General features: G+C 43.6%; 1 protein-coding gene across 7 annotated transcripts in view; it reads left to right on the forward strand.

The window, feature by feature from the left end:
* helz (helicase with zinc finger) overlaps positions 1-13343 on the forward strand; it is a 343256-nt gene that overhangs the window by 128597 nt on the left and 201316 nt on the right. For all 7 annotated transcript variants that reach the window (XM_072242661.1, XM_072242664.1, XM_072242665.1 and 4 more), the window contains one exon: positions 9903-10236. In XM_072242661.1, coding sequence (XP_072098762.1) covers positions 9903-10236 — 334 coding nt within the window. The remainder of the gene's footprint in view (positions 1-9902; positions 10237-13343) is intronic.

Consider the following 13343-nt stretch of genomic DNA (forward strand, 5'->3'; position numbering starts at 1 on the left):
ATTGTGTTTTATGGGATTGCTTTTATATTTCTATTAATTGTGTTTATTTTTATTGTTAATTATGTTCTTTATGCTTATTGTGTTTTAGTTTGCTGCATTGGATCCAGAGTAACAATCATTTTGTTCTCCTTTACAACTCGTGTTCTAAAGAATGACAAGAAACAATATTGATCTTGAATCTAAAGCTATAAAAGTGGGCATTTTGTCTTGGTGTAGGAAATAATTTAAATGGGTTTAGAAACTGGATTGAGTTTTAAAGAAGGAATGATGTACAGATACTAAAAATTCCCCTCTATTCCCCATTGTGAGTGGGTAATATTGCCTAGATTAATGAGTTGCTTCATATCTCTCTACAGACGATCTTTTCATTTTACCTTTCACAACATATCTGCAGTGTAAACCCACCAATGTAATCCTAATGTCTTCAGATTCTGAGCATACCAATTCTATCTAAAGCTTTTGTTTTTTTGTGTGTTTTTCTGTCCTGCATGCATTCCCTGACCTTTCAATATTACTTTGTAATCTTTTGACTACATTCAAAGCAAATGCTAAATCTAGACGAGACCTACCTAGTTCACAGACAAGACTGAATCTTGAAAGATTCTCTTGGTGCCAATAGATTAGTTTCACCCATCTAGAGTAAATGTGTTAATTTCTTACAGGTTTTTCCACCTGAGAATTGCCTTTCCATCAGTTTTAGCAATTTAGATTGTATTTTATGGTGAACACAAATTCTACAGATGCTGGAAATTTAGAGCAACGCACACGTAATGCTGGAGGAATTCAGCAAGTCAGGCAACGTCTATTGAAATGAACAAACAGTAGATGTTTTGGGACAAGGTCCTTCAACAGGACTGAAAGGAAGGGCGAAGATGCCAGAATAAGGTGGTGGGAGGAGGACAAGCGAGAAGGTGATAGGTGAAGCCAGGTGGGTGGGAATGGAGATAAAGTAAGAAGCTGGGAGGTGATAAGTGGAAAAGTCCTTCAACCTGAGAGTGGCCTCATTGTGGAAGAAGAGAAGGCCATAGATTGACATTTGGAATGGGAACGGGGATAGGAATTAAAATGGTAAGCCACCAGGAAATGCAGCTGTTTTTTGAAGATGGAGCTGAGGTGTATGACAAAATGGTCCCCTAATCTACGTCAGGTCTTATCATTGTAGAGGGGGCTGCACCAGGAGCACTAGATGCTGCAGAAGACCCCAACAGATTCGCAGGCGAAGCGTTGCCTCACTTGGAAGGACTATTTAGGGACCTGGATGGAGGTGAGGGAGGAGGTAAATGGGCAGGTGTAGCACTTCTGCCACTTGCAAGGATTAGAGCCAAGAAGGAGATTAGTGGGGAGGGACAAATGGACAAGGGAATCACAGATCCCTGTGGAAAGGTAAAGATAGGTAAAGATGTGTTTGGTGGTAGGGTTCTGTTGAAGATGGCGGAAGTTGCGGAGAATGATGTGTTGGATGCAGAGGCTTGTGGTGTGGTAGGTGAGGACAAAAGGGACTATATCACTGTTAAGGTGGTGGGAAGGTGGGGTGAGTGCAGATGATTGGGAAGTGGAGGAAATATGTGTGAGGGCAGCATCAATGGTGGGGGGTAAGTGAAACCCTGTCCTTTAAGAAGGAGGAACATCTCTGATGTTCTGGAAAAGAAAACCTCATCCTGGGAACGGATGCGGCTGAGATGAAGGAACTGAGAAAAGGGAATGGCATTTTTGCAGGAAATAGGGTTGGAAGAGGTATAGCCAAGATAGCCGTGAGAATCGGTGGGTTTATAGAAGGTCTCGATGACAGTTTGTCTCCAGTGATGGAGGCAGAGATTGAAAAAGGAGAGAGAGGTGTTATAAATGGACCAAGTGAATTTGAGGGCAGAGTGGAAGTTGGAGGCAAACTTGATTAAATTGACAAGCTCGACATGGGTTCATGAGGCAGCACCAATGCCAGTCATCAATGTAGTGTAGAAAGAAAAGGTGGTGCTGCTGAATGCATGCAACAGCTCACTGGTAGTTGTTAAGAAATTTGACTAAAAACTCGTTTTCCGTGGTGAATTGTGTTAAATTATCATCGCAAATAGCAAGAGGGCAAGGGGGTGGCAAGGCGAGTTCGGGGAATGAGCCAAGATGGTGTGTTGTAGAATCAATGCAAATGGGGTGAGCCAATTGGAGAGGAGAGGTCGAGGCAGAGGAGATTCAATGCTGTAACAGCTGGCCTGGGTGTGAGGTTGGATTGCTCTGGGTGCTGAGCTGATTTGAAGAGTTTGAGAGTAGCTTTGAGTTGGGTGGCGAAATCTGGGCCCAGAGTGAGTCGCTGGGCGGCATGGTCTCGGCCTCAAGTTCTTCTCATTAGCCAGGTCCTAGTGCAAGGTGTGATCCGCTGTTTGGACAGTTTAAGTGCTGGCCCAAATCGGAGGTGAGAACCATCTTCGTGATGGTCACTCCTCTCTCCATGGTGCAGAGGCTATGAAGACTGCCCTGGCTGTTGTGCTCCATGCCCGTTAATATGATGAAGTGCTACGTGGGGCTTTGGGCCTACTCTTGGCTGCTCCAGGGTTCGGATCTGAGGTCTCAATTATGTTGGAAATGTTGTTTGCTTCAATTGTTTGCATGATTTGTGTTTTTGCCCCCTTTCTCTTACACATCAGGTGTTGGTCTTTTTTTAATTTTTTTTCTTTCATGGATTCTTCTTGCTTTGTGGCTGCCTGTAAGCAAACAAATTTCAAGGTTGTATAATTTATACATTCTTTGATAATAAATGTACTTTGAATCTTTGAAAGAGTTGGGGGAGCTTTACCAGGGAAGACTTGAAACATGCACTGTTCCAAGTAGCCAGTGAAAAGGCAGGCATAGATGGGGCCGATGTGGGTGCCCATGGCTACCCCTTGATTTTGGAGAAAGTGGGAGGAACCGAAGGAGAAATTTTTGAGGGTGAAGACCAGTTTCCAGCAGATGGAGGAGGGTAGTAGTGAAGGGGAACTGGTCAGTTCTGTTGTCAAGGAAGAAGTGGAGAGCTTTAAGCGATTTATATATTTTACGGTACTTTTATTTCTTTGATTCTGTTGTCCTACAGCTGGACAAGTGGTTAAGGTGTCAGTCTAGTGATCTGAAGGTCACTAGTTCGAGCCTCAACTGAGGCAGTGTGTTGTGTCCTTGAGCAAGGCACTTAACCACACATTGCTCTGCGACGACACCAGTGCCAAGCTGTATTGGCCCTTGTCCCCTTCCCTTGGACAACATCGGTGGCGTGGGGAGGGGAGACTTGCAACATGGGCAACTGCCGGTCTTCCATACAACCTTGCCTAGGCCTGTGCCCTGGAAACCTTCCAAGATGCAAATCCAGGGTTTCACGAGACTAACGGATGCCTTAAAATAAAACACAGCTGGACAGTATGATTTTCCATCTCTATTTTTTTAATCTTTATGCACCTTGCCATTGTTGCTAGCTTCTCCACTTACTGTATTTTCAGTGTCTTGTTATAAATGATTAATGTCCTGTCTATTGTTAAATCCATTTACCGTTAGCTATGTCATCCTAAGGGATTAGGTTCCATCTTCCCCATTTTTGTCAATCTCTAATAAAAGTCTTTCTGTCACACCGTTTAATTGTACATTGGGACCCTGGATTTCCAGATCCTTCCCATTCTTCGTATAAAGTTTAACATCTTATGTTTTCATTCTAACTTCTTCCCTCCAAACATACAGACATGCACATATACTTAAACTTCCAAATGGGGAGTTTACAAGAAACATTAAAAATTAGGAGCACAAGTCAATCTAGTCTAGCGGTTCCCAACTACCGGGCCGTGAGGAAACGATATGAGTCAGCTGCACCTTTCCTCATTCCCTGTCATGCTCTGTTGAACTTGAACATAGGGTTGCCAGCTGTCCCATATTTGCCGGGACATCCCGTATATTGGGTTGAATTGGTTTCTCCCATATGGGACCGCCCTTGTCCCATATTTCCCCCCGCTAAGGTAGAGCATTCCTATGAAACCTTTCGTGCCGAAATGGCGTAAAGCGAAGAAGCAATTACCATTAATTTAAATGGGAAAAATTTTTCAGTGTTCCCAGACCCAAAAAATAACCTACCAAATCATACCAAATAACACATAAAACCTAAAATAACAGTAACATATAGTAAAAGCAGGAATGATATGATAAGTACACAGCCTATATAAAGTAGAAATAATGTATGTACAGTGTAGTCGGGAAGAGTAAGCCAAAACTGATTTGTGGGAAAAAAATTGGCCCGTATGGGCATGCGCACGCAGGTGCCCACGCAAGGCTTCATGGTCACGATAGTCTTTCCTGGGGTAAACCCAAGTGTGCTGTATTTGACTGCTACTTTTGTCCCTTATTTGGGAGTGAGAAAGTTGGCAACTCTTAACTGTAAAAGACATGTTGAGGTGAGTTTAACCGTACTTGAACACTCCATGCCCCCACCCCCGGTCGGCCGGTCCACAAGAATATTGTCAATGTTAAACCGGTCCGCGGTGCAAAAAGGGTTGGGGACCCCTGATCTAGTCGCCAGAGCCTGTGCTGTCATTCATATGATCATTACCAACCTTTTACCTCAGCCATCATTCTCTTACCTTTTTTCCATTGCCTTTCATCCTTTCATTCCATTAATTTTCAGAAGCCTGTTGATCTGTGCTGTGAATGAAGTCAGTGACTAAGTTTCTACAGCTATCTAGGGCAGAACATTCTAAATGAAGAAATTTCTCCTCATTTCAGTTATAAATGGCATACTGCTTATTTTAAGACTGACTCCCTTAGTCAGTGAAAATATGCTGTTGGCATTTACCTTGCTGAAACCTCAGGGTTTTGTGCATTTCATTGTGGCTGAGTCTCATTTTTCTAAACTCTAGAGAACAGAGGTGTACGTACTTGTTGTTTTCTCATGTGACAGACCTGCCATTGTAGGGGCATTTGCTTGTTATTTGCCGTGTTGTATAACATGGGCGATAGATGGTCTTTCCATGACCATCTATTCTACAGAAGTGGTTTGCCATTGCCTTCCTCTGGGCAGTGTCTTTACAAGACGGGTGACCCCAGCCAGTATCAATACTCTTCAGAGGTTATCTGCTTGGTGTCAGTTGTTCCCTGACCAGGACTTGTGATATGCTCCAACTTCTCACGTGACCATCCACCACCTGCTTCCACGGCTTCACATAACCCTGATCGGGGGATAAGCAGGTGCTATACCTTTCCTAAGGGTGACCTGCAGGCTAGCGGAGGGAAGGGGCACCTTACACCTCCTTTGCTAGAAACACAGCTCCACCAGGGACAGACTGGTGAATCTTTGCTTATATCTCTTTATAGCAACCTGCCCTTTTTTAGGTAAGAAATCAAAAATTGTAAAACTTCAGGTGTGCCATCGCCAAGATTGTTTAAAACTTCAGTAAGATATCTTTGCTCTTGTTCTCAAATCCTTTTGTAATAAAGGCCAACATACTGTTTGCCTTTCAAAATGCCTGGTGCACTTGTGCGTTCATTTTCAGTGAATTATATACGAGGAGCACACTCTTTCATTTTCCATAATCTTGTTCTTTCCAAAGTATTCTTCAGCCAAATGCGTGACAGGCCGTGTGGAATGCAGAACATATTTTTGCCCGCAGAGAAGTGAGTCCATCTGCAAACTATCCAACTCGATTTAGTTCCTTCATTCCTTCACAGATTTCTCTTTATGGGATTAGCTTTATTTAATTCTCACGTGTACATGGAAACGTACAGTGAAATAGTTTGTTTTGCGTCAAATCAAATTAGTGAGGATTGTGCTATCATTGCATATTTAGCACCAGCATAGCATGCCCACGATTCATTAACCCTAACTGTATGTTTTTGGAATGCGGGAGGAAACTGAAGCACCTGGAGGAAGTCCCTGCAGTCGCAGACAACATGCAAACTCCTTCAAGACAGCAGCAGGAATGGAACCACAATCTTAACTAGACACTAGACACTGGAATACTGCAGCACAGTACAGGCCCTTCGGCCCTCGATGTTGTGGCAACCTATATATTCCTTTTAAAAAAAAGTACTAAATCTACACTACCCCGTAACCCTCTATTTTTCTTTCATCCTTGTGCCTGTCCAAGGGGCTCTTAAGTACCCCTAATGTTTTAGCCTCCACCACCATCCCTGGCAAGTCAATCCAGGCACCCACAACCCTCTGTGTAAAAAAACTTACCCCTGATGTCTCCCCTAAACTTCCCTCCCTTAACTTTGTACGTATGCCTCTGGTGTTTGCTTACCTGGGAAACAGGTACTGGCTATCCACCCTATCTATGCCTCTCATAATCTTGTAGACCTCTAACAAGTCCCCTCTCATCCTTGTATGCTCCAAAGGGAAAAATCCCAGCTCTGCTAACCTTGCCTCATAAGACTTGTTTTCCAATCCAGGCAACATCCTGGTAAATCTCCTCTGCATCCTCTCCGTAGCTTCCACATCCTTCCTATAATGAGGTGACCAGAACTGAACACAATACTCTTAAGTGTGGTCTCACCAGAGATTGTAGAGATTTGCAACATGACCTCTCTTCTCTTGAACTCAATCCCTCTATTAATGAAGCCTAGCATCCCATAGGCCTTCTTAACTATCCTATCAACCTGTGTAGTGACCTTGAGGGATGTGTGGATTTGAACCCCAAGGTCCCTCTATTCATCTACACTCTTAAGTAACTGACCATTAACCCTGTACTCAGCCTTCTGGTTTGTCCTTCCAAAATGCATCTCCTCACACTTACCCGGATTGAACTCCATCTGCCATTTTTCTGCCCAACTCTGCATCCTGTCTATATCCTCTTATAACCTTCGTCAACCTACAGCTCCATCCACAACTCCTTCAATCTTCGTGTCATCCGCAAACTTACTCACCCATCCTTCCGCCTCTTCATCCAGGTCATTTATAAAAATCACAAAGAGCAGGGGTCCCAGGACAGATCCTTGCAGCACTCCACTAGTCACCGACCTCCAAGCAGAATACTTTCCTTCCCTCTGCTTTCTTCCTTTAAGCCAATTTTTTATCCAAACAGCCAAGGTTCCACTGATCCCATGCCTCATGACTTTCTGGATGAGTCTCTCGTGGGGGACCTTGTCAAATGCCTTGCTGAAATCCATGTAGACCACATCTACCGCCCTACCCTCATCAATTTCTTTCGTTACCTCTTCAAAAATCTGAATTAGGCTCGTGAGGCACTACCTTCCTTTCACAAAGCCATGTTGACTATCCTTGAGTAGACTGTATTTCTCCAAGTGCTCGTAGATCCTATCCTTAAGAATCCTTTCCAACAGTTTGCAGACCACTGGCGTAAGACTCGCCGGTCTATAGTTCCCAGGATTCTCCCACCTTTTTTAAACAAGGAAACTACATTTGCCATTCTTCAATCCTCCGGCACCTCCCCTGCAGCCAAAGAGGATTCAAAGATCATAGCTACTGTTCCAGCGATCTCTTCTCTCACTTCCCACAGCAACCTGGGGTATATCATGTCTGGCCCTGGGGACTTATCAATCTTGATGTTTTTAAGAAGATCTAACACTACTTCTTCCTTAATCTCCACATTGTCCAGCACACAGGCCTGTTCTATTTCAAGGTCACGGTCCTTTTCACTTGTGAATACTGAAGCAAAGTATTCATTTAGGACTTCCCTAACCTCCTCCGCCTCCAGGCACATGTTGCCTTCTTTATCATTTAGCGGCCCCACCTTCATTCTTGTCATCCTTCTGTTCTTCACGTACGCATAGAATGCCTTGGGGTTCTCCTTAATCCTACATGCGAAGGCCTTCTCATGCCCCCTTCGAGCTCTCCTAAGTCCTTTCTTAAACTCCTTCCTGGCTACCCTATATTTCTCATGAGCCCCTCCTGCTTCCTGCTTCTTATATCTAACATATGCTTTCTTCTTCCTCTTGACAAGTTGCCTCATGTGTTTCGTCAGCCACGGTTCCCTTTTCCTACCATTTTTTCCTTGTCTCAGTGATACAAACCTATCCTGAACCAAGCACAAGTGGTCCCTAAACTTCCTCCACATTACTCTGTGCTTTCACCCTTGAACATCTGTTTTCCATTTACTCTCGCTAGTTCCTGCCTCATCCCTTCATAGTTAGCTCTTCCCCAGTTAAGCACTTCCCCATTTTTTCTGTTTTTATCCTTTTCCATAGCTATGCTGAAGCTAGGGGAGTTGCGGTCACTCTCACCAAAATGCTCCCCCACCAAGAGGTCTGCCACCTGACCAGGTTCATTACCCAGAACTACGTTTGTAGATCCAGTGTGGCCTCTCCTCTCGTTGGCCGGTCCACATACTGTGTTAGGAATCCTTCTTGAACATACCTGACAAATTCAGCCCCATCTATTCCCCTTGCAGTCAGGAGGTGCCAGTCAATATGTGGGAAGTTGAAATCACTCATAACTACAACCCTGTATTTCCTGCACCATTCTAAAATCTGCCTGCTTATCTGCTCCTTGGTGTCCCGAGGGCTATGTGGGGGCCTATAGACTACTCCCAGCACAGTGATTGATCCCTTCCTATTTCTGACTTCCACCCACACCGACTCCCTCTGCAGCGTCTTCCCTTTCGATAGCCGTGATACTATCCCTGATCAGTAATACTACTCTCCCCCCCCAACTTTTCTCCCTCCCATCCTATTCCTTTTAAAACACCGAAACTCCAGTACCTGCATCAGCCAATCCTGCCCTTCCTCCAGCCAAGTTTCAGTAACGGCCACAACATTGTAGTTCCACGTACTGATCCATGCTCTATAAGTTCATCCCCTTTATTCCTAGTACTCCTAGTGTTGAAATAGACACATTTCAACCCCTCTAACTGGCTACATTTATGTTTTGTCCCCACCTGTCCTTCCTCACCAACTCAGAACACATAGCATTATGCCCTTGTCCTTCTACCCTAATCTCCGCACTCACATTCTGATTCCCACCCCCCTGCCAAACTAGTTTAACCTGGCATGTAACAAAATGTGTCAATCGCTTTACTACTGTGCTGCCCCACCGTACCCCAAGCTGGTAACACCAGTGCTTGTGGTTCACAATTACCCCTGAATGGAATACCTTGTTTTCCTATTTCTAACAAAATTCCTAATTACTGTTTTCGTAAGCCATCTCTTTTTTATTTGTAGTGTATTTGAGGCTGCGTTCAGAATCTTTGCTTTCCCTGTAGGAATTCATTGCTTCAAACTTGAAATTCCTGTGTCAGGCTGCCCATTTGCCATGTCGGTCTGTCTCTATAGTTGCTAACTTGTTGTATCATTACTATTGACTAACCTGCTAATACTTAGCCTTCAAATGTTTATTATATTTTTTTACCTGATTTGTTCTTTGTCTTGATTTCAAATTCTTTGATCTTGAGCTAGAGCAATTTTGTTGGCAAGTGCTTCCCACCAGTGTTTTTGATTACATCGTGATGTCATACGATATTCTTGATCTTGGAATTGGTGGACATCACTATGATGGTGGTGGGGTGCAGATAGCATAGTGTTGGTAAAGGAACCAAAATAAAGTGTGATGTTGTTTAGTAATTATCCCTTGACAACAACAAGCACTTCAGCAAATTGTCAGTTGAAAATATCTATTGCATCAGTTTCTTTAAAAATAAAATTATCGATGTTATCAAAGAGAAATGAAAAGTTGTTCAGGAAGCACTGATGGAGGGAGAAACAATTTCACTTTTCATGTTGAGGGATATTCATATTAGTGAATGATCATGGACCCAGAACATTCATTGTTTTTCTGTCAACACAGATGCTACCCGACCTGCTATTTCAGATTTGTAGTGTCTGCAGTAATTTATTATGTGTTTTGTTTATGGGATGATTGTTTCTGAGCCATAGATCTGTGTATGGCATTGTATAACTACTTGAAAAATGCTTTACATTTTAATAAAGGATCTCTGTTTACTTTGCAGGTTCAACATTAAAGTAAATTTATATCTGGTGGCAAACTTCATGCTTACTGGCGTTTCAGGCGGTGCTAAGTATGCTCAGAATGGACAGCTATTTGCTCGCTTCAAACTCACAGAGACTCTTTCAGAAGAAACTTTGGCCGGACGATTAGTAATGACCAAAGTCAATTCTGTCTTGCTGTTGCCAATAACTAAAGAGCGGTCCATGCAAGTCCAGGGAACCAAAGAAAAGGTTTATGAAGCCATGATTGAAGAGAAAACTAAGGAATGCATTTACTTGAGACTGACCAAGGAATGTTGCGAGGAACTTAAGCTCAGAGCAGATCGAGAGATACAGGTAAATTGTGCTTTTGCTGCATTCAAGATTGTTTTTATAAATTTTAAATATAAAGCAACTTGTTGTGGAATGGTTGCTGCATTGTGAGAAATATAGAAAATTTGGTGGAGGAGTAGGCAATTTCCGCATTGGTTACACGGAAGAGATTCTGCAGATGCTGGAAATCCAGAGCAACACATACAGAAGGCTGGAGTAACTCAGCAGGTCAGGCATTATCTACGGTATGGAAATTGATAAGCAGTCAACATTTCGGACTGAGACCTTTCATCAGGATTGATAAAGGGTCTCGGCCAAAACAGCAACTGGTTATTCATTTCCACAGATGCTGCCTGACCTGCTGAGTTCCTCCAGCACTTTGTTTGAATTTCTGCATCGAGCCTGTTCCATCATTCAAAGTAATCATAGCTAACTATCTCAATACTATATTCCAGTTCTTTCACTATTCTGCCCAGAAATATATCAGTCGTAAATACATTTGGTAGTTTAGACTCTGCAGCCTTCTGTGATAACAAATTCCACCAGCTTCCCCCACCCCCTGCAGTATAAAAATTCTCCTCATCCATGCTGTACATATCTTCCCTATTACCTGAAATTCTGACTTCTGGTTCTATGCATTTCTGCCAGGGAAACTATTTGCATTCAATTTGTCAAGCTCTAATAAAATTTAATAAGCTTTGTATGGTTCCCTTCTCGTTCTAAACCTAATGTATACAAACCTGCATGATCTAATCCAGGGGTTTCCAACCTTTTTTATGCCATGGTCCCCTACCATTAACCAAAGGCTCTGTGGTCTCCTGGTTGGCACTGTCTGTATGGCACTCCTGCCTTTCCAAGAATCACCGAGTGTATGTTCACGGTTTTCTGTTGCTGAACACGTCAATGTTCGAACATGTTCTTCTGTACTCCACTGTTGTAATGTGTGGTTATTTGAGTCACTGTCACCTTCTGTCAGCTGGAACCAGTCTGGCCATTCTCCTCTGACGTCCCTCATTAATAAGCTGTTTTCGTCCACTGAATTACCACTCACCTGGATGTTCTTTTTTATTTTTTGCTCCATCCTCGGTAAACTTTAGAGACTGAGGTGTGTGAAAGTCCCAGGAAAATCAGCAGTTTCTAAGATACACAAACCACTCCATCTGGTACCAGCAATCATTCCATGGTCAAAGTCACTTACAACTCATTTATTCCCCTTTCTGATGTTTGGTCTGAACAATTGAACTACTTGGCCAGGTTGGCATGCTTTTATGCATTGAGTTGCTGCCTCATGATTGGCTAATTAGATATTTGTATTACAGAGCTGATGTGCAGGTGTACTTAATAAAGTTGCCACTCAGTGGGTGACGGCCAAACATTGGCTCATCCACTGGTTACCCTGACATTACCTTAAACAGCTGTGATGTTTCTGCTGCTGGACTGTCGAGTCATCAGCCGGGTCCATCCATCTTCAGATGTTTCATCCCCAAACCCGGAACATCCTCGGGACGGTGGGGCAGCAGAAGGTGATCAGTCTTCTACCCCCGACGGCCAGACATCCAGCTGCTATCGTCCCTTCGCAGCCAAAGCCAACTGGACGCTCTCTCTGCTGCTTGGGCCATGGTGTTAACGGCTCTCTTCCTGGTTCTCCCTTCTATCCCTAAAGCTGCCATCACTTTCCAGCATGACATGGTGGGAAATCCTCTTGCCCCCACTTCGACAGGGAAGTTCCACATCTGCCAGCCTTGCCGTCTGCAGTCCACCACCAGGTCTTCGTACCTCGCAAGCTTCCTCTCGTGAGCCTCTTGGCATCAGGTCTCCCATGGTACTGTTAGCTCTATCACCACGAGCTTCTTTGCAGTCACTGACAATAGTAGAACGTCTGGTTGAAGTGTGGTTACTGCTATTGGTGGGAATAAACACGTACATTTCTTTCTTTACCTGTACCAAATCAAATCAGTCAGTTGTTACTCGGAAGAAGAGGCTGCTACTTGGGGAAGTGAGGGTGTTCTGCGATGTCTATAGCATCCCTTGTGCCCTCCTGCTGAGGGTAATCTTCTAACAGATGAAATTATGATGGGAATAAATCATTTGTTTTTAAAATTCTATATTACTGGTGCTCAATTCAAACCATTGCTTAGGCTTTTAGTTATTTAACTTTAAAAATTAATGTTATTTTCTTAATGTTCAACCTGTCATGTCTCAGTGCAGGACCACAGATTTCCCCAACTCTTTGTTGTCGTAACACACACACAAAATGCTGGAGGAAGTCAGCAGGTCAGGCAGCCTCTATGGAAATGAATAAAGTTGAAAAAAGGAGGGTCCTGTCCATAGATGTCCCCTAACCTGCTGAGTTCCTCCAGCATTTTGTGTGGGTTACTCTGGATTTCCACCTCTTGTTATTTATTTTATTTTACTTAGAGATACAATGTGGTACAGGCCCTTCTAGTCCTTCAAGCTGCACCACCTGACAAAAGGTCTTGGCCGGAAACGTTGACTGTGCTTCTTCCTATGGATGCTGTCTGGCCTGCTGCATTCCGCCAGCGTTTTGTGTGTGTTGCTTGAAATTCCAGCATCTACAGATTTCCTTATGTTAGAGTTTTTAAACCACCAACAATCCACTGTTTTGTGTTTATTTTTTGTGGTGGTGCCTTCACCCTTTCTGCTGTTTACCTTGTGTTTGACTTTGACTGCGATGTGTTATTTGCTTAGTTCAAATAGGATTGGAACTAGTGGGAATGGAAGAGTTAATTATCCCTCCAGTATGTGAAGAAAAGCACTGTTGCATTAATATCTTAAGCTCCTGTCAAAAATGCCTGCGTGTATATATGTAACCTGAGCTGGGTGTTCCTCAGTGAAAAGTTTACTCATTGATACCCCACATGTCTGCTTTAGCTGACACCCCAGGCAAAGGAGCAAGGGAATTCCCTTGGTCTGCACCTTTCAATCCACCAGTCTCTTCATACAATACACCATCATCTGCCATCTCCACCACTTCAGACATGATCCTTCCAGCAGTCACATCTTCACCTCTGCTCTCCTTCCTGATTTCCCCAGGAACCAGTCTTTTCATTACTCCCTTGATCACTTATCCCTCCCAAGTCCTGGCACTTCGCCTTGCAATTTTAGGGTGG

The sequence above is a fragment of the Mobula birostris genome, chromosome 24 (assembly GCF_030028105.1).
Source record: "Mobula birostris isolate sMobBir1 chromosome 24, sMobBir1.hap1, whole genome shotgun sequence".
NCBI classification, from domain to species: Eukaryota; Metazoa; Chordata; class Chondrichthyes; order Myliobatiformes; family Myliobatidae; genus Mobula; species Mobula birostris.